We start from the raw sequence: 22,574 nt of genomic DNA on the forward strand, positions 1-22,574 counted from the left end.
TAAGCGTGCGCAATTCCGGGCAACGCATTGTGCCATTGACACTGAGAGGAAACGGGTTAACAAAGTTAACGTCCTATGCTCCTAAACTTTTGCCTACCTGTGGTGTGCGTGTATCGTGCAAGAAGGAACAACGCAAACACCAGGATGAAAAAAAGCATCAACCACACCAGTGCTTCGTGGTGTGGTCCATGTTTTTGCGTCGTCCTTGCGTTGTGCTGTTTCTTCTAAAATGCTCAACCAACTAACCGACAAGTCCATCCTGTGCATATATATTGAACACACGTATGAATGTAGATGGTCTTCGAAGCTTTTAGAACGAGCACTGCCACCGGATACGAGCAGTGCACGCGTAACAAGTGGACACATTAGTCATTTAAACATGCGTGCCAATGCATGTGACGCGGCTATCGGCATAAGCAGTCTCCAAATGCCGGAATGCATGCTCTTCAAAACGCTAACGATCCGCTGCTAATGCAGGACAATAGCTCACAGCGGACTGAACCGAACTTTAAACTAATGCACTTGAAAAGAACGCCTACACGGCAGCGTGAGGCACGTCGAAATGCCTGGTACTGGCGTCGCAGTTAACCACATACGAATGGAACTGGCGGAAAAAATAAACAGACATGCTCACCAGTATACGCGTGACTTAAATTCACATACGTGGATGGTTGGCACGATACTTTGTATCCGCGTATTTTCGGAGAACATATAATGCATGGACTGAAAAAGCACTCGATCGTGAGCTGAACGGCACATTTGTTATTTTCCTGGGGTGACGACAAGCCGTGAATAGTTCTCACGTCGTCGTCTACGTTGTATTCCTTCGTTGGTCGTAGCAAGGAATGGAAATGATGCAAACGCAAACGTATTCCAGTACACAACAGCACAGCACACTGCTGAGAAACTCCACCCACCGCAGCCGATTCCTCAAATACATTTGTTATATATATAACCTCTAAAACAACACGACTGAGCGTGGTGGCTCTGTGGTGTAATGGTTAGGATGTGCGCTTTGAATTGTATAGATGCGAGTGTACGCGGGTTCGAATCCACGTGATGTATAGAGCAATGTGGTTCTCCGTAACTATGTGATTCACTCGACTATTGTGTTCTAATTAGACTATATGTCTCCTGATTGTGAAATGTGCGGAGATAATTGCGGATTAAATGTTAATTAGCTTTTTTTCGTCCGCAGTGGCGTTCGCGACGCATACGCATAGGCCGATTCCGAGCAGTCACGCCTCATGGTAGGCAGCAAATAGCCAGGAAAAATGACTTTAAAATCCTGCAGAACTTTGCTCACGCCTATTCTGTAGGCCGCTTGGAATTGGACTACTGACTCTGAGGAGCCGCCTAGGGAACGGTATATCAGCGACCCTAATTTGATCTGATTTCCTGCCTGCATGCGTGGCCAGGACTTCGCTAAGAGGGTATTGGGAAGAGTACTAGCGCTCTGTTTGGGGGAGTAGAAGTACTCGGTCTGGTGGAGTGCCATTACCCCTGCGGTGAGAGTATTAGCACTCTGCGGAAGAGTACTAGCACTCCCTGTGGGAAGAGTATTATCACTCTGCGGAAGAGTACTAGCAATCCCTGGCGGTGGAGTAACAAAACTCTGTCAACAGGAGTTGACCTACTCTCTCTCAAAGAGGGTCGATCTACTCTCGAAAAGAGAGTGAAATATGGGACAAGCCGCTACTCCCTCAAAGAGAGTGCCCGGCACTCCCTTTGTTTTTAGAGTGTAGGTGGTGGGCTCTCTCAGTCCAGGAAGCCGTTGGCTGATGGCGCGGCCCGTCACCTGTCCGCAAAACATTGCTGATCCTCCAGGCTCGGTAGGGTTAGCATTGTCTCCCACGTTTCTTCGGACGCTTATAGCGATTCTGATCGTGATAATGATTAGAGTTCTTTGTCACCAGGGCCAGATGTGTAGCAATTGGATAACTTCATCTGGAGTGCCTTTAACGCATTTCTGGCACACCAACACTACGTGTGCTAGGGTGTCCAGTACATCACCGCATCGGCATGGACATGACAATTTTGCCGGGTGTATCCGGTGCATGATAATTCCATGACCATATCTATTCCTTAATAGTCTCCCGAGGGTGGTGGCTTCTTCCTTAGACATCACAGCCAAATAAAACCATCGTTTTCTTGTGCCTAGTGTTGCGTTGCACTCCACCTTGCCATAGACAATTATCTTTAAATAAATCGAACATTCCTCTCGCTAATAATGTATAGGTGAACGTGTATTACAATAATACCGTAATAAAATTTGGAACACTGCTCCTTTTGCAATAAGTATGTCCCCTCATTTACTCACGCACTGCAACGATACATCGAACAATTTGCAACCATCTGACAGGATCGCATAATTATGAAACCTGTAACTCATTATTTTTTTTACTCTTCTCAAAGTTCTTTTGCATGCTGTAGTTTCCTGCTCCTTGATTAGATATCATTTACTCCTTTCAACAATGCCGTAAAACCACGACGGTACAATAAACAAATTAAATAATGTGAGTAAATTGTAAGTTTTTGGGCCAGTAATTGTAGTAATTTCCCATTACCAAAAAGCTTTGGTGGCATACAATGTTCTAGTTTTCTGGTGGTACGTCTTCAAAAAGGTAAAATCTTCAAGTCGCACAATTTCGCTTGTGCACCTTTAATGAAATACCATTTTCTCCCCAGAAATCCCCGGAAAACAAAGGGTGATTTCTTTCTAGAGAGGCAATAAGCTTCGTCATATAAAATTTTCACTGAAAAAAGAAATCTACTCCTGACTATTCTAAGTGCTACCTTATCTGAACACACACTGCTGCAACTGTTATCGCACTCAAACAAAATTTGGTCAAACTCAAGATTAACACGGAAAGGAAAACACATAATCCTTCCAACTGACCGAGTTTATTTCTCATCCGGTGCTGCTTCGTACTAGGCCAGTTCACTGGCAACTCCATCGAATCTCTGTGATAACATGACTTGCTCATTGCGATAGCCTTGCGATAAAGATCGGCTGTGTTTGGTCGACACTAGTGTAAAAGTTCTTCTAAACTCATATAAACAGCCCCGGGCGGTTCGCAGGTGCAGTAACTAACATATATTGCGTATGGCCGGAATTTATAGTTCTAAACGCTACCGAGGAATCATTAATCGCGATATAATGCTTCCACAGTTTAGCAACGACAACAACAAATGTGCATCAATGAAGGTCAGCTCGTGAAGCAGCATGGAGATATAAAAATTAAAGAATAGTTATTCGGATGTCACTAAGATTTCGTATTCAAAGCAAGAAATTGGCTGTGGTTGTAATGAAGTACACATAGGAAATGCATGACAGAATTTCAGATCAGTACGACTGCATTATTTCATATTTTGGTGCCTCTGCAAGGATTTTTTTATATGGCCGACTCCTTTTATCCTCACTGAACGATTACCCGTGCAGCGTTGTGGCGCGCGCATAGGTTCGTGGGTTGCGCGTCTGATGCGCCGCACCTTTTCAGCTAGTTGGAGACTGACCTAGAATTTGATTAACATTGTGCAAGTGTTTTACGTATATTCGTATATGAAGACAAGGTTTTCATTGCTTTAAAGCACAACTCTCAAACTTTTCTAGCAACGAAGGAGTTCAGAGTGCCTTAGCCTGGTTGAAAGAGATGGTGAGTTGTCTAACAATCATGAATGAATTGCCACATGATGACCACCAGCAGTTTATAAATAGTGCGATCCTAACACAAGGTGTAGGCTATCATATAGCGTGTGCCCTAACTAATCTTCACCAAGCTGTATAATAAGAAAGAGTTTAAAAACACGGTGCAAGAGACAATTAAAAGACGTGCGGTATTTGGACGCGAGAGGTATGGTGACATGAATACCTCACGTCTTAAAATTGCATTGTGCCCCATGCTTTTATTCTTTTATTTACGTTGACCAGTTTAGTGAGCGCTAGCCTGGACGCCCTATATGATAGACGTAGCACAATTGCTTCAAGCCTAATGCAATATACTAAAGATACATTTTTGGAGGTGCACTGGCGACCGCATGTGGTGAGGTGCTGTTCTATCTGATTGAGCACCTACCTCTAGAAGGAAGGATTGCGGCTGGCGGGTTTTAGGTGCTTCTGTCTATAACGTTGTACTGTCGGTGCATATTGCATGGTTTAAGCCTTCAATGCCACTGAGTTGTTCCGGAAGCTTAATCGCGGCGAGACTGAACCATAACAGTGTAATGACTGACACTTGTGGTGTGCCTATGTGGGCTGTTTCAACTTGTCGCTTCAAAGATTGCTGCAATCAGTAGCAGCTCTGGCAAAGAAACACATCGCAACCGCACCTCCTGAAATTTTGACTTTGAGCATCTTCGCATCATACGTGGCCGAAACTCGTCATATTACATCAAATCGTTCATGAATACGAAGTTATTTCAACAAGCTGTATTTGAAACAGCATGCGTACATCTGCGGAATGTATCAGTCAGTTATTGCGGTCATTGTATGCAGGTACTCTACGGACGTTCTATGCAGCACACAGTGTTGGTATCAAATGCGACCAGAGATATTCTTGCCTTTCAAGTTCGTCCCTAGATTGCCGCGCCTAAAGTTAGTGCGGTAGTAATGCTGTTGTTATGCGGGTTGCAGTGCCATCAAAGGAAGTACCAATCCGACCAGCGCCAGCCAACTACGCTTTCAAGGATACCCTGCTAGGCGACTTGGAGCCCACGCGCCCGTTCCAGAGAATCACAGGCGGCGCTTCCTTCAAGGTCACCAGGGACCTCCGGCGGAGTGATGTTCCTCCTGCTAGTATCATGGACCTGAGAGCTGTCGAAGGGCAAGTTGAGATCGACGGAACGCCTATCGTCAGACTTACGTGGACTGGGCCTGGTGCGCACATGACACACGGAGTGGGTGCGTATTGTCTGTGAGCACCCAGTTCGAAATCAGGAAGAAATGACGTCAGAATACTCAACAGGAGCATTATGACTGGCATTACGAAGATGGGAAGCTCTTCGTTTTCCCCGTGGTTAACGTTTGGAACACCCCTCTTTACCGTATGATACACAAAGGACGCAATGTAACAGATTGCTGACTTGAACACTTAAAGATTTTAGTAGCTAGTGAGTTCAGTGTTCCACAGAATTTTTATGTATGTAGCACACAGGATGTTGAACTCTTGTCTTCTACAGAAAAAGACCTCACAGTATCAATGCATATATTAGTGCTCTGGCAGCCTACCACTCAAAAACATATTGATAATGAATATGAATGAGACAACGCATAGAGATGATTGTTTTTTTCTGCATTGTGCGTTAGAATGACACTATAGCAATTGAGACTTCATTTTTTTTTCAAAATCTCAAATCTTCCTGATGTTTCTGGGGCACTAGTAAGTACAGTGGTCAGACAGAATTTGCATTGCTTGAAATATCATTTTCGTATATGGGGTCTTTCATTGGGCGGCCGAATTATAAAAAGTGGCGACGATAGCGTGCTGTAGCAGGTGTGCGATCTTGCGAGATATTCAGGACAAATATGATAGAGCATCGAAGCATCAATGCAATTTTAAATTGGCAGCATTCAGTTACAATGTAGCACTGTGTTTTAATAAAGCACAGATTAATTCTACAGACAATATGTTCGTCGTTGTAGCTCTATGCCCAATATTACGAGGTTGGCGAATAAAAGTTTATTAGGCGTGTCGAAAAAAAAACCCTTCACGGGTCTCAGTCGTTCCGAGAAGCACTGCCAGCTCAAATCCCGCCACTGCGGCCAGATTGCAGTGGGTGTGAAATGCGAATACGCCCGTGTACTTAGGCTTAGTTGCACGTTAATGAACCTCAGGTGGTTCAAATTTTTTTTTGAATGCTCCACTACGGCGTGACTCATAATCAGGTCGTGGTTTTCACACGCACAAACAGAATTTAATTTTTAATTTAGCAGAGTGTAACGCGAATAATAATAGACAACGTTTACCAACTACGTTTTTTTGAAAATTCGTTGTCAGCAGCATGCAAGTTAGGAACTAACGAAGAAAACACGATGGGCACTGTATTCAGAAAGTGGAAGTTTCCTTGAAATAAACTTACTAATCTAAACATAAGAGCCTCTAAATACATTGAGCATATTATTTAAGGTTAACTCAACAAGAATGTTTTGTTATCGATGTGTAAAATCCATTTTTGCTTTCGACAGCAACGGAAGCCTGGACGAATCATGAATATTTGTGCTTCAAAGGAGGAAATGTTTCAGCTGATTTATTGCGTGCGCTGGTCGCGATGACGTAGTCGTAGGTCCCCAATATGGTGTGGCAATGTTGCCATGAAAGGTGCGAGCCATAGGTCCCAATGAGCAACATATGTTTGTGAGGTGCACTGGTATCTCACCTGTCGAGTGATTGCCGACACCGTGGTAGCATATCGTCATTTAGCAGTGCATCGGTAATCACGAGTCATCGGCATCAGCAGCTGCGTAAAATACCTTAGGCATTTCACACTGCAAGACTCATGTTCATGAGTCTGGCGTGAGTAAGGTTGTTTAGCGAAGAAATAGCTTTTTTGATAAGTCGTGATATCTTGTACACGTGAACCTAATCAAACTTGAGCTTTGAGGTGCCAAATCACGTACTCATTACAAGCTACGCTGTTGAAACCTTAAAGTTGAGGTTCGTTTTCCCTTATAAGTAGTGTCTCTCCTAATGCAAGACTGTTTTCTTTCGCGCTGTTTCATCATTCTTACTTTGGACACGTACAATTCGTATCCCGATAACTAGAGCACCTTCACACTATGCGGCAACGCTGCGATATTTTCTGATCTGGTTTCCTAGTAGAGCCTTTCACGACATTTATTGTGTACACTATATAGCCATAGTTTTACGATCGCTATGTCCTGGTGTGACAAGTTATGTCAGAACGTGTAAATTGAAGCCTCTAACACTTGAAGCATCCACCATGTACGTACACATTGCCAAAACAACAAATTTCAGAGCGGAAGCTCCGCAGATGCGTCTGCGTCCAGAGAATAACGATTAACCGAAACATCAAAGAAATTCAAATCACACATGTTATACTTCTTTTTGGCACAAGTATTCTCCCCAGTTGAATCGATGCTGGTATGAAAAGACCGACGTCAGGTCATACATGCCGAATTCAAGATCGTGCTTAAAGTGCCAGAGGTTCGGGCATGCGTCACAATCATGCAGACGTAAAGCAACACGCGCAAAGTGTAGTGTCAATGGTCATCTCTCGGACATGCTTCACCACAATGCACAAACTGCAAACGAAATCATGCAGCTTGTTCGCAATCTTGTCCTTTATGGAGTAAAGTAAAAAATGATTGCACTCACAGTGAATGGGATCTCTTTCTATGAAGCGAGGAAGACGCTCTGTCACTTACTTCGAACAAGCTATGTCAGTATGGCGCGGCAAGGGGCAACACCACATTGGTTTCTGGGATCTACACCGGTCACATCGGTTTCTGGGGTCTGCACCGGTCACACATGGTTTTGCTGTTACAGCGCCATCCGCCTTCTTCATGGCAGTGGCCACTGCTGCTCTATCATTATCCACAACGGACCCGTAGGTAGGTAGGGCTTCGTAGGTACCTAAGACTGAATCGATCTCCGAGACCGGCGACTCGCCTCTCAGAGGCTTGTTCTCAACGCTCCAGTGCCTAGGAGAATGCCACAGAGGTTGATCCAAGTACCCCAGCGTTATCAACACCAAAGGAGCAGTGCCTGCTGAAGCGGTCTAAGGACATGACTTCTTTTAACTGCGCCGAAAAAGCGAAGCGCTGTCTGAACGGTTGCCCATCTTGATCAGAATAAATATGCTTTGATTACATGTCGCCTCTTACATATTTGCTCACATACCAACGAGAAAATAGCTTTGATCCTTTTGCAATGACTTTGATCATTCATTCGAATGGTAAAAGAATGAGCCTTGATCTACTTGATATTAATGACATCATAAATACGCTCCCGTAGAAGGCATATTCGACACTGTTGTTTACATTTTTACTTATACACTGTACCGGAGGTCCCATTACAGTCTTTGACCTCGGGACCTCCTCCTGTATATTATTGCCTTGTACTATATGTTGTCTAATAATAATAAAACCATCATTCATTCATTCGAGCCATTTGTCGGAAGAAGTCGCCGTAGCTGTCTAGAGCGGCGCTTTTGCCAGAATTGGAAAATTGGATACCTCTTTCCAGGCTGTAACCGTGACTGTTCTATTGCATAAAACCCTCACCGCTTGTTCAAAACTTATTCCACCCCATACTCATTTTACAGTTACAGATCTGGAAAATTTAAGAGAGCAGTGGCCGAAGCTTCTTGTTTAGTAGGAGATTGTAATGCCCATTTTACCCTTTGGGACAGCGATAGAATCGATAAAACGGGCAGCTATTGATTTTATTTGATCCAATAATCTTAGTTTTCAAAATAAAGTACACCAGCATATTTCTCGCCTACATAGCGCTACTTTAGTGTCCTGGAGTTAGCTTTTCCTCACCATGTGTCCTTACTAGTTTAAATTGGCAAAACTGGGCACCTCGTAAAGCAACGATCATTTACCTCCTGTCATCAAAGTCGCACAACCACTAACCATTGTAGTTTTTAAACTACGTCGATGGAAAATACATATTCGCGAATTGCAGCTTTTCATGGAACGCGCAGGACTAGAAGCCTTTTTAATTGAGCTCAGTGTTGACCAAATAATGAAAACTCGTAAGATCTTGTTGAGGGATGGTTGCTTTTTGTATAGAACTGACGTTGAACAGCACGAATGAGACAAGCACACGAAGAAACAAATATCATAGGCAAGCGCTGACTGCCAACCGGAAGTTTATTTGAAATTATCCAGTCATTTTATACGTTTTGCAGCACAGGCATGTGTACACCAGTCAGACATATATCTACAAAATGACCATCATAATTTATGCAAAAAAGCCATTTCTTTTTCGATACAGCAAAAGAGGGCGCGCTTACACATTTATCTCCGTCCTTTTTAATGTGATATGCCTCTATTATTTCCCTTTTCTACTTACCTTATCGTTTCCCTATGATTTTTTTTAATCTGGGACTGCAGGGTCACTTGTTACACTGTCCTGCTAAATGAATCCCAAAGTAATTTTTTAAGCTACTGCTGTGTTGGCGAGCTCTGTCGTCGAAACACTCTCGTTTCTCCTAGATAAGCTTTTTCCACAGCTCTGCGGTATCTGATAGATAACGTGGCGCCTGCAGTCAGTGAAACAATATTTATGATAGGTGTTGCAAGTGTTGCACGCGCCTTTAGAACATTTACATGCGCATGCATATCGAGGAGAGCTTGCACGAGGCATTGAAAGTAACTTAACATTATATATATTTGACGGTTCCTTTAGATTGTGTGACAAACTTCTGCAAGAACTGCACTACGTGCGCTGGTCTCTTGTTTTTATTCGTTGTTTGATGTGCTGGTTCCGAACCTATTTTTTTTTCTTTTTAAGAATGGTTTCGCATACTGAAGTGATTATAGAACGGGGAAAACGCGCGTTCTGTGTTCAAAGTTGATCCTTTGGCTCCTGCTTTCTTCCTTGTTCTCGTTTTGCATATTGTGTTGAATTATCTCCCGCCTTCGCCCTGTTTTCTCCATCTATGGCGGATAATTTAAGTGAGCTTTAGACATGTAGCATCCTCTGGATGTTCTCCTGCGCCATAGGGTGGCCTCACCACCTACCGGTTTATTTGACTGAGCTATCTCGGTTGCTCGGTTCATATGGTCAGAACTTCAAATCCCCTGGTTAGGTGTCCCATTAGAACTGTTCCATGTAAAGCTATATGACGGAAGCGGAGGCAAGGAGGTGAGGTAGACCGCCGGGCCTCTAATCTGAAGGTCGTAAGTTCTAATCCTCCTCCACTACTGTTAAATATTATGCTCCGAAAAAAGAGGGAAGACGACGAAGTTAGAAGCGAGCGTGGGACGAGCGCGCGCCTGCATTTTTTTAGTTGTATTCGCAAGCGGCAAATAAACAAGACGTCCTCTACTTCGACTCCGCTTCCTGGTTTTCAACAAAATGGTGCCGTGACCAGGACTTTAGATCTACATTTGAAGACCCCTGACGATGAAGCGAGCTCCATGAAGAGGAGGACCGACCGACGCAATCAACGCGATGACGATGCTACAGAATCGAAGAACGAACCACGTCATCACGAGGCCTCTGATTCCCGACGTGACGACATGGAAAGACTACGACGGAAGCGTGCTACCGTTCGAGCGGCCGTCCGTCACCAGGATCATCAATGACATGACACCTCTTATGCAGACGGAACCAACATCTGGCGAGCTGACCGACCATCTTAACCTATTGAAGATAAAGGAATCGATGCTTACGGACCTTGATAACCAAGTAGAAGAGCATGTTACCGATGATAACCTTGAGGATGAGCTTCAAAGGCGTAGGACAGTATCAAGAATCTATCGTCCCCGCGAAATCCCGCACTGAACGTGTTTTTTTCGCTCTGCAAACAATGACTACGCACGCTCACGCTTTAAGCTACCTAAGCTCGATGTGCGGAAATTTCAGGGTGAACCCATTAAATGGCCAGAATTTTGTGATCAATCTGAGTATACCGTTCACCAAAAGCGATATATCCCATACGTATACAACTTGTTATATCTTCGGGCTACTTGATGAGTAAAATCGAAGGTGTCATCAGAGGCCTATCCACAACTAACGAGAGCAATCGCACAGCTACAGAACTTCTCAAAGATAGATATGGTCTGAAGTCCCTGATTGTTAACGACCACATGCGTCGTCTTCTAAACATACGTAAAGTTCGTTCTTGCGAAGATTTCGAAGTGCTTCAAAGGTTGCAATGCACGAAGAAGTGCAGACTCGCGTGAGATCCCTACATACAATTGGCGTCGAAGAAAAAGAATATGGAGCACATCAGAAAACAGCTATAAAACAAAATCCTTCGCGAGAAATGGTACTCCGTTATGCTCAGCGCATCTTGCCTTCGACAAATGCAGGTGTTACTAGTGACAGAATAAACGAAATGTCCGTTCTTCTAGACTTCTTGCGCCTTGAATTAAAAAGCCGAGAACAGTCTATAATGACGACTCCAGACAATATAGAACAAGCCTACACCACAAAACGACAATCTCATGAGCATTTCGAAGGTTCTGCATGTGTGTTAACCGTGAAACTTACTCCAGAGAGTGGTATACTATGCGGAGACAAACATCACCCGGTGGATGTCTGCCCAACGGAACTAACATTAGACGAGAAAAATGAGAAACTACGCGAATTAGGATGCCGTTTGCACTGTGCTAGACAATTTCACAAAGCTAAGGAATGCCGAAGCTGGAAGTGACTAAGCTGTGCGAGATGCAAGGGGCGACATATCACCACGATGTGGGACCCAAAATGGAAGCAGAAGGATACAGAAACGGAGACAACTGTTTCCAGCTCGTCAACAGACTCACTAAAGTACAGAGTTCCAGCAATCCTGCCTAAAGGAGTTACCACCGACTTCTATTGCACACTCCTTAATGATGTCCGTAAGATTGTCGTTCATTGCTTCAACACTAACGTCCTCTTCCTGAGTTAAAGCCGAATACCTGTTCTGTAGCTTGATCCGGAATCCCTCTGTTTTCCCTCTTACCGCTAACTCATTGATCGGCTTCTTATGTACCACTTTCTTGCGTTCCTTCCTCAGTCAAGGCTAATTCGAGTTCTTATCATCCTATGGAAACTGCAGCGCATCTTGCCAAGTACGTCCACGTCTTGTATGATGCAAGGGTTAGAGCAGAGTATAAAATCTATTTCATTTCTAGTCTCACCATTCGGGCTCCTCCACGTCCACTTTCGGCTAGCCCGCTTGCGAAAGAAAGTATTCATTATCCGCATATTACTCTATTCCGCAAACTCTACTAATAGCTCTCCCCTGCTATTCCTAATGCCTGTGCCATATTCCCCCACTGACTTGTCTCCAGCGTGCTTCTTGCCTACCTTGGCATTGAAGTCGCCTATCAGTAAGTGTATTTTGCTTTGACTTTATCCATCGCCAATTCCACGTCTTCATAGAAGTTGCGGAGACAAACATACTCGGTTGATGTCTGCCCAACGAACTAACATTAGACGAGAAAAATGAGAAACTACGGGAATTAGGATGCTGTTTCCACTGCGGTAGACAATTTCACAAAGCTAAGGAATGCCGAAGCTGGAAGAGACTAAGCTGCGCGACTTCCTGGTCATCATGACTAGATGTAGGGGCGTAGACCTGTACGACCTTCAATTTGTACCTCTCATTAAGTTTCACAACACATGCCACGCTTTCGTTGATGCTATAGAATTCCTCTATGTTAGCAGCTATATTCTTATTAATCAGGAATCCGACTCCTAGTTCTCGTCTCTCCGTAAGCCCCTGTAACACAGAACCGCAGCGGTGGCGTAGAGGTAGAACATCCGCCTCGTGTGTAAGAGGACCGTGGATCGAATCTCGGTGCCGCGCAATTTTCCACTGGAATAAAAAAAAAATCGGCGTGTTGATGAAGTTGCACAAACAGGCCTGCAATGCGGCCTGATCCCGGTGACCAGAACGGTAACGCACTCCCTCACCAGAGCGGGACTGGCCACCCTGGTGCAGTACTTGGCCACAACCCCCATATGAGTACACCAATCAAACCCCGGCCCTCAGTCCCCAGCAGCTGCGAAGCAACTGACCCAGGCGGCGGTCAGACCTATGACGCTGCAGAGGGTGTTAAGAATCCGTGGATCCGGACAGACCGCCATCGGAATCTGAACCTGGCAACGTTTAACGCTAGAACGTTATCTAGTGAGGCGAGTCTAGCAGTGCTATTAGAGGGCAGTAAATGGGATATAATACGGCTCAGTGAAGTTAGGAGGACAAATGAAGCATATACAGTCCTAAAAAAAATCTTATGCTAGGATATAATGGATGTTCCAGTTGGTGGCAATTATCCCCAGGCATTCGGAATCATTATTATGCCAAGGGGTTGTTCAAAAACTATGAGGAGGACAGTGAAAGTAAAAATTGACTAATTTGTCATGTGGCGTAATTAATTCGATCGTGCCTGTACTTAATACCACGTACTACTGAAAATGCCGCTTACGAATTTACAAGTTGGCAGCAACTGTTCTTACAGATGCATGACAATATTCCATGGCAACACTCACAGCACACAAAAATTTGAATCACCTTTTCTCGTTTCTATCTTAGCAGCAGCAACGCCTTGGCATCATTGCTGTCACTGAAACGTGGGCAAAGAAGGGCGAAATATTTGTTATTCGTGATTACGCAATGGTGTGTCAGTCGTGCGATTGTCTTCTGTGGGCGAGTCGTAGCTCTCGTTTTACAATATGCAGCACGTATTTACAACATTCCCGCCACCTTCATGCGGGATGTATGCTATTGAGTCTTTCATCACTCTCGGAATCATCACTTACATTCCGTGAACCTCACGTCTGCATTCTTGACAAATATAAAACGACTTTAAGAGTACCAACCAAAAGAATATTGACGAGCTGGTGTTCAGATCATGATATAAACACTGATACCAGTAGTTCAGGTCATGATGACTTTACAAACTTATAAAATCACAACACTTTCGCAATCTCGTCAGAGTACCTGCACTTTCGCTACTTCGATGGATCATGCATTACAAATTCGAAAAAACACTAGTTTACCTTGTGTATAGGCTAAGTCTACTGCCGATCACTTGCCATTATTTTTGGTGTCGACAATTCCCAGTAGAAAAAGGTGATGGTCCTAGGTGTGTAACGAAAATAGACAACAAGATTTTATAGATATTATTATAAGTTGTATAGGTCATGACATAGCGTGTTGACATCATCTGAAATCTTTAAACTTCACTTCCGCTCTTGAAAGTGCAATCAGACGGATTAGAAAAGCTTCCAATCGTTCGTGACACGCCTGTATGTCTCAGCATGACAAAAAAAATTGCCGAATTCATACAGAGCATGGATTAGTGGTGTGGTAAATGGAAAACCCAAAAAGATCACTACCTTTATTGACGCCAGTTAAAAGCTATACGCAACAAGTATGTGGGAACGACGAAAGAGATTAAAAAGGATAATTGCGAAATTCCAGTGGAACAGGCGAACCGTAAATGAAAAAAAAGAAAACTTGAGCAATTGTGAATGAAGCCGTTCGAAATCATCGTGCACCAAGGGCACTTCCTTATGTTATTGCTGCCAGCACGATTTTATTATTTAACGTCTATTTCTTTCGTTTGGTCCATTCATAGGTGCAAAATTTGTGGAGCTCAGTAATGAACGTAGTCTTCAGAATTCTAGTGTCAATTTTGTTTCACTGCACCACATGAACGTTCAAGAAACGACATCTACAGTGTTAAGAATATCATAAAAAGTCGGCAGGATTCGATGAGGTAAAAGTAAGCGTCGGTAAAAAAAACCTTTACGTTCTCGGATCAGTTTGACGCCGCCTATTCAGTGATTCTGTAGAAGCAGCAAAGCACCGAACTTGTGTAAAAACATCAAAGGTTGTTTCGATATATTAAAAGTAAGATCGCTCTCACCCGTCTAATTACATGCCAATCTACTCTTGAGCATACATACCTTTTTTAAAGAAATCATTGAAAACCTTGTTTATAAATATATCGCAAAGGTTAACGGGGTCTCTCATCACAACATGGTTTCAGACCAGATTAGGCTGCCTCCATCACCATTAGGACACAGCTTTGACTTACGATACGTTAGTACCTGTCATTCTCAAAGCAGTCGACATTGTTGATTGCTCTGTACTAGCAAATAAACTACCAGATTCTGGTTGTCGGGGGTTATGCTTGCGCTTTTTGGAATTACCTTAACGATCTTTACCAATCAGTCATAATGAACGGTATGTCGTGCTCTTTGCGGTACCGTCGCACCTGTGTTCCTGCAAAAATGGCACGCCGACTATTTATTACTTTTTGCCTTAGATGTGGATGATTTGCTGCACGTAGTGAAGCCTTCTAATGTGCTGATCTAGGCTGAGGATGCATGCATGATAGTTCGACCTATTAATGAAGATCATCTTGAGCTGAAACCAAACGTCGACATAAAAAAAGATATCGGCCAATGGGTATGAAATATGCTAAGTGTTAACACACGCCCACAAAAAATAAAATATGTCGCCTTCCAAATCCTGGTGGAAAGAATTGATGCTCAACTGAATACCCTGGAGTCATTATATATAACCACTCACACTGCCAATCGCCGATTGAAAGTGTTTGCTGCAAATTAGCTTCTGGATGTCGTGCGTTAACTCAGGAGGAGGAATAAACGCTTATTGGGCGAAACAGGTATGAGTTGGCCTTTCTTCATCCTAGGTGTTCGGCTCTCTCAGTCCAGGAAGCTGTTGGCTGATGGCGCGGCACGTGATCTGTCCGCACAACTTTGCTGATTCTCCAGGCTCGGTGGGGTTAGCATTGCCTCCCCCGTTTCTTCGGTCGCTTACAGCGATTCTGTTCGTGATAATGATTGTAATATGATGACTGATGATCGTAATAATGAGTTCTTTGTCGCCAGGGCCAGAAGCGTAGCGATTCGGTAGCTTCATCTGGAGTGCCTTTATCGCACTGCTGGCACACCAACACTGCGTGTTATAGGGTGTCCGGTACATCACCGAATCGGCATGTGTATGACAATTGTGCGGGGTGTATCCGATGTATGATAATTCTATGACCATATCTATTCCTTAACAGTCTCCGGAGGGTGGTGGCTTCTTCCTTAGACATCACAGCGAAATAAAACCATCCTTTTCTTGTGCCTAGCGTTGCGTTGCACTCCACGTTGCCCTAGACAATTATCTTTTAGTAAATTGAACATTCCTCTCGCTAATAAGGTATACGTGAACGTGTACTACAATAATATGGTAATAAAATTTGGAACACTGCTCCTTTGTGATAAATATGTCCCCTCATTTACTCACGCACTGCAACAATACATTGAACAATTTGCACCCATCTGACAGGATCACATAATTATGAAACGAGTAACTCATTATTTTTTTAATCTTCTCAAAGTTCTTTTGCATACTGTAGTTTCCCTCTCCTTGATTAGATATCATTTACTCCTTTCAACAATGCCGTAAAACCACGACGGTACAATAAACAAATTAAATTATGTGATTAAATGGTAAGTTTCTGGGCCATGTGAAGAAGTACACACAAAGTACCGAGCGCAAGAGCAGGCGACATTGCGGCCGTCCTCAACAAGAGGAAAAGAAAGACGAGGGAGGCTCGTGCAGCGCATGGAAAGGGGCTCGCGCAACGGAGATGGTTGGAACGCCGGCACGACTAGGGCCGCCGGGCCTCCGGAACCCACATCCACCGGTGAGGTTCACCTAACCGAGCGTCCGTCTTCGGGACAGGGAACGCCTCGGGTGGTTGCACGGCACGAGACCCCGGAACGACCTGCTGCAGCCTCGAACCCGCATCTACGCGCGACGTTCGGGAGAGCGAGCGTCCGTCGCCGAGACGAGGAGTGCCTCGGGTCGTTGCCTTGCACGAGGCCTCAGGTTGGCCTGCCGGGATCTTGGAACCCGCTTCTACGCGCGAGGTTCGGGTGACCGGGGGACCGAGTGGCCTGTTCTCGTCTACGGAGCTGTGGGCCGTCCACCTTTTCCTGTCCCGTGCTGCTGCGTCTGACATTCCACGCCGGCCATCACTCGATGAACAAGTGTCCCACCTCAAGGACTCTACGTGTCACCACATTCCGGACTTCAACCGCAACCTCGTGAGACTATTTTTTTCTGTTTACGAACAACCGTGTATGTGTGGGGCTATTTTAAGATATTCTTCGTGTTTACGCGCCGTCTAATATAATTGTCATGTGTTTGCTCATCATGCACCGTCTCCTCCATCTTCCTCGCGTCACACGCTTTGCAACGTGACGGTCCTAACAACATCACAGGCCAGTAATTGTAAGAATTTCCCATTACCAAAAATGTTTGGTGGCATACAATGTTCTCGCTTTTGGTGGTCCGTCTTCAAACACGTAAAATCTTCAAGTCGCACAATTTCGCTTGTGCACCTTTTATTAAATACAATTTTCTCCCCTGAAATCCGACTGCCTCTAGCAAAAAAAGAGTGATTTCTTTCAAGAGGGATGATGACCTTCCTAATATAAAATTTTCGCTGAAAAAAATCTACTCGTGCCTCTTCTAAGTGTTACCTTTTCTGAACAAACACTGCTGCTACAATTATCGCAATCAAACAAAGTTTGGGCAAACTCGAAATTCACACGGAAAGGAGAACACATAATCCTTCCAACTCACCGAGTTTATTTCTCAGCCGGTGCTGCTTCGTACTAGGAAAGTTCATTGGCAACTCCATCGAATTTCTTTGATAACATGACTTGCTCATTGCGATAGCCTTGCGATAAAGATCGGCTGCGTTTGGTCGACACTAGCATAAAAGTTCTTGTACTCGTATAAACAGCCCCGGACGGTTCGCAGGTGCTGTAACTAACATATATTGTGTATGGCCGGAATTTTTAGTTCTAAACGCAACCCAGGAATCATAGATCGGGATATAATGTTTCCACAGTTTAGCAACGACAATAAGAAAAGTGTATCAATGAAGGTCAGTTCATGAAGCAGCGTGGAGATATTAAAATAAAGAAATAGTTATTCGGATGTCACTAAGATTTCGCGTACAAAGCAAGACATTAGCTGTGGTTGTAAGGAAGTACATATAGGAAATGCATGACAGAATTTCAGATCAATACGACTGCATTAATTCATACTTTGGTGCCTTTGCAAGGGTTTTAAATATGGCCGACTCCTTTTATCCTCACTGAACGATTTCCCGTGCAGCGTTGTAGCGCGCGCATATAGGGTCGTGGGTTGCGCGTCTGATGCGCTGCACCTTTCCAGCTAACTCGGAGACTGACCTAGAATTTGATTAACATCGTGCAAGTGTTTTACGTATATACGTATATCAAGACAAGGTTTTAATTGCTTTAAAGCAAAACTCTCAAACTTTTCTAGGAACGAAGTAGTTCAGAGTGCCTTAGCCCGGTTGAAAGAGATACTGAGTGGTCTAACCATAGTGAATGAATTGGCACATGATGACCGCCAGCAGTTTATAAATAGTGCGCTTCTACCGCAAGGTGTAGGCTATCATATAGCGTGTGCCCCAGCTAATCTTCAAGCTGTACAATAAGAAAGAGTTTAAAAACACGGTGCAAGAGACAATTAAAAGACGTGTGGTATTTGGGCGCGAGAGGTATGGTGACATGAATACCTCACGTCTTAAAATTGCATTTTACCCCAAGCTTTTATTCTTTTAATTTTCGTTGACCAGTTTAGTGAGCGCTCGACTGGACGCCCTATATGATAGACGTAGCACAATTGCTTCAAGCCTAATACAACGTACTAAAGATACATTTTTGGAGGTGCACTACCGACCGCATGTGGTGAGGTGCTGTTCTATCTGGTTGAGCACCTACCTTCAGGAAAAAGGATTGCGGCTGGACGGTTTTGGATGCTTCTGTCTCTAACGTTGTACTGTCGGTGCATATTGCATGGGTTAATCCTTCAATGCCACTGACTTGTTCCGGAAGCTTAATCGTGGCGAGACTGAACCATAAAAGTGTAATGACTGACACTTGTGGTGTGCCTATGTGGGCTGTTTCAACTTCTCGCTTCAAAGACTGCTGCAATATGTACCAGCTCTGGCAAAGAGACACATCGCAACAGTACCACCTGAAATTTTGACTTTGAGCATCTTCGAATCATACGTGGCCGAAACTCGTCATATTACATCAAATCGTTCATGAATACGAAGTTATTTCAACAAGCTGTATTTGAAACAGCACGCATACATCTGCGGCATGTCTCAGTCTATTGTTGCGGTCATTGTATGCAGCTATTCTACGGACGTTCTTTGCAGCATTAGAGTGTTGGTATCAAATGCGACCAGAGATATTATTGCCTTTCAAGTTCGCCCTTAGATTGCCACGCCTAAAGTTCGTGCGGTAGTAATGGTGTTGCTATGTGGTTTGCAGTGTCATTAAATGAATTACCAGCCCCAGCCAACTACGCTTTCAAGGATACCCTCCTAGGGGACTTCCATGGAGCCCACGCGCCCGTTCCAGAGAATCACAGGCGGCGCTTCCTTTAAGGTCACCAGGGACCTCCGGTGGAGTGATGTTCCTCCTGCTAAAATCATGGACCTGAGAGCTGTCGAAGGGCACGTTGAGAACGACGGAACGCCTATTGTCAGACTTACATGGACATGGCCTGGTACTCACATGACACACGGAGTGGGTGTGTATTGTCTGTGAGCGCCCATTTCGAACTCAGGAAGAAATGACGTCAGAATACTCAACAGGAGCATTATGACTGGCATTACGAAGGAGGCAAGCTCTTCGTTTTCTGCGTGGTTAACGTATAGAACACCCCTCTTTAACGTATTATACACAAAGGACGCAATGTAACAGATTGCTGACTACAACACTTCAGTCGCTAGTGAGTTCAGCGTTCCACAGAGTTTTTATATCTGTACCACACAGGATGTTGAACTCTTGTCTTCTCCAGAAAAAGACCTCACAGTCCGAAAACATCATCCGAAATCTTTAAACATCACTTCCGCTCTTGAAAGTGCAATCAGATGTAATATAAAAGCTTCAAATCGTTCTAGTCACATGCCTCTATGTCTCAGCATGACAAAAAAAATTGCCGAATTCATACAGAGCAAGTATTAGTGGTGTGGTAAATGGAAAAGTCAAAAATATCACTACCTTTATTGACGCCATTTAAAATCTATACGCAACAAATCTGTGGGAACGACGAAAGAGAGTAAAAAGGATAATTGCGAAATTCCAGTAGAGCAGGCGAACCATAACTGCAAAAAAAAAAACTTGAGGAATTGTGAATGAAGTCGTTCGCAATCATAGTGCACCAAGGACACTTCCTGATGTTATTGCTGTCAGCACAATTTGATTATTTAACGTCTATTTCTTTCGCTTGGTCCATCTTCAGCTGCAAAATTTGCGGAGCTCAGTAATGAACGTAGTCTTCAGAATTGCAGTGTTAATTTTCTTTCACTGCACCACATGAACGTTCAAGAAACGACATCTATAGTGTTAAGAATGTCATCAAAAGTCAGCAGGATTCGATGTGGTAAGAGTAAGGGTCGTTAAAGGAAACCTTTACGCTCTCGGACAAGTTTGATGCCGCCTATTCAGTGATTCTGTAAAAGTAGCAAAGCACCGGACTTGAGTAAAACATCAAGGGTTGTTTCGATATATTAAAAGTACGATCGCTCTCACCCGTCTAATTACATGCCAATCTGCTCTTCCGCATAAATAAGTTTTGTTTTTAAGAAATCACTGAAAACCTTGTTTATAAATATATCGCAAAGTTTAACGGGGTCTCTCATTAGCAACACGGTTTCAGACCAGATTAGGCTGCCTGCATCACCATTAGGACACAGCTTTTACTTACGATACGTTATTACCTGTCATTCTCAAAGCAATCGACACTGTTGATTGCTCTGTACTAGTATATAAACTGCCAGATTCTGGTTGTCGGGGGGTATGTTTGCGCTTTTTGGAATTACCTTAGGGACTTTACCAATCAGTCATAATGAATGCCATGACGTGTTCTTTGCGGTACCGTCGCACCAGTGTTCCTGCAGAAATGGCGCGCGGACTATTTATTACTTTTTGCCTTAGATGTGGATGATTTGCTGCACGTAGTGAAGCCTTCTAATGTGCTCATCTAGGCTGAAAATGCATGCATGATAGTTCGACCTATTAATGGAGATCATCTTGAGCTGAAACCAAACGTCGGATTAAAGAATATCTGCCAATGGGTATGAAAAATCCTTAGTCTTAACACACGCCCACAAAAAAATGTGGTCTTCCAAATCCATGTGGAAATCATTAAACACTAAAGAATTGATGCTCAACTAAATACGTTGGAGTCATTGTATATAACCACTTGCACTGACATTCGCCGATTGAAAGTGTTTGCTGCAAATTAGCTTCTGGATGTCGTCCGCTAACTCAGGAGGAGGAGTAAACGCTTATTGGGCGAATCAGGTAGGAGGTGGCCTTTCTTCACCCTAGGTGGTCGGCTCTCTCAGTCCAGGAAGCCATTGGCTGATCGCGCGGCACGTGATCTGTCCGCAAAACATTGCTGATCCTCCAGGCTCGGTGGGGTTAGCATTGTCTCCCCCGTTTCTTCGGTCACTTACAGCGATTCTGTTCGTGATAATGATTCTAGTCATTTGTCGCCAGGGCCAGAAGTGTAGCGATTCGGTAGCTTCATCTGGAGTGCCTTTATCGCATTGCTGGCACACCAACACTGCGTGTTCTAGGGTGTCCGGTACTTCACCGAATCGGCATGGACATGACAATTGTGCGGGGTGCATCCGGTACATGATAATTCCATGACCATATCTATTCCTTAATAGTCTCCCGAGGGTGGTGGCTTCTTCCTTAGACATCACAGCCAAATAAAACCATCCTTTTCTTGTACCTAGCGTTGCGTTGCACTCCACGTTGCCCTAGACAATTATCTTTAGGTAAATTGAACATTCCTCTCGCTAATAAGGTATAGGTGAACCTGTACTACAATAATATGGTAATAAAATTTTGAACACGGCTCCTTTTTTAATAAATATGTCCTCTCTTTTACTCACGCACTGCAACAATACATTGAACAATTTGCAACCATCTGACAGGATCGCATAATTATGAAACCTGTAACTCATTATTTTTTTACTCTTCTCAAGGTTATTTGCATACTGTAGTTTCCCTCTCCTTGTTTAGATATCACTTACTCCTTTCAACAATGCCGTGAATGCACGACGGTACAATAAGCAAATTAAATTATTTGAGTAAATTGTAAGTTTTTGGGCCAGTAATTGTAAGAATTTCCCATTACCAAAAATGTTTTGTGGCATACAATGTTCTGCTTTTTGGTGATACGTCTTCAAACACGTAAAATCTTCAAGTCGCACAATTTCGCTTGTGCACCTTTAATGAAATACCATTTTCTCCCCTGAATTCCGACTGGTTCTAGCAAAACAAAGGGTGATTTCTTTCTAGAAGGACGATAACCTTCCTCATATGACATTTTCACTGAAGAAAAAATCTACTCGTGACTCTTCTAAGTGTTACCTTTTCTGAACAAACACTGCTGCAACAATTATCGCAATCAAACAAGGTTTGGGCAAACTCAAGATTAACAGGAAAGGAGAATAGATAATCCTTCCAACTGACCGAGTTTATTTCTCATCCGGTGCTGCTTCGTACTAGGCCAGTTCACTGGCAACTCCATCGAATCTCTGTGATAACATGACTTGCTCATTGCGATAGCCTTGCGATAAAGATCGGCTGTGTTTGGTCGACACTAGTGTAAAAGTTCTTCTAAACTCGTATAAACAGCCCCGGGCGGTTCGCAGGTGCAGTAACTAACATATATTGCGTATGGCCCGAATTTATAGTTCTAAACGCTACCGAGGAATCATTAATCGGGATATAATGCTTCCACAGTTTAGCAACGACATCAGCAAATGTGCATCAATGAAGGTCAGCTCG

The 22,574-nt window shown here is 43.8% G+C and overlaps 1 protein-coding gene across 1 annotated transcript in view; it reads left to right on the forward strand.

The window, feature by feature from the left end:
* Positions 1-22,574, forward strand: part of LOC135912395 (uncharacterized) — a 120,776-nt gene that overhangs the window by 35,404 nt on the left and 62,798 nt on the right. The window contains exons 3-5 of the mRNA XM_070541017.1: positions 4,634-4,900; positions 16,393-16,757; positions 19,149-19,293. Coding sequence (XP_070397118.1) covers positions 4,801-4,900; positions 16,393-16,757; positions 19,149-19,293 — 610 coding nt within the window. The 5' untranslated portion in view covers positions 4,634-4,800. The remainder of the gene's footprint in view (positions 1-4,633; positions 4,901-16,392; positions 16,758-19,148; positions 19,294-22,574) is intronic.

The sequence above is a fragment of the Dermacentor albipictus genome, chromosome 6 (assembly GCF_038994185.2).
Source record: "Dermacentor albipictus isolate Rhodes 1998 colony chromosome 6, USDA_Dalb.pri_finalv2, whole genome shotgun sequence".
NCBI lineage: Eukaryota > Metazoa > Arthropoda > Arachnida > Ixodida > Ixodidae > Dermacentor > Dermacentor albipictus.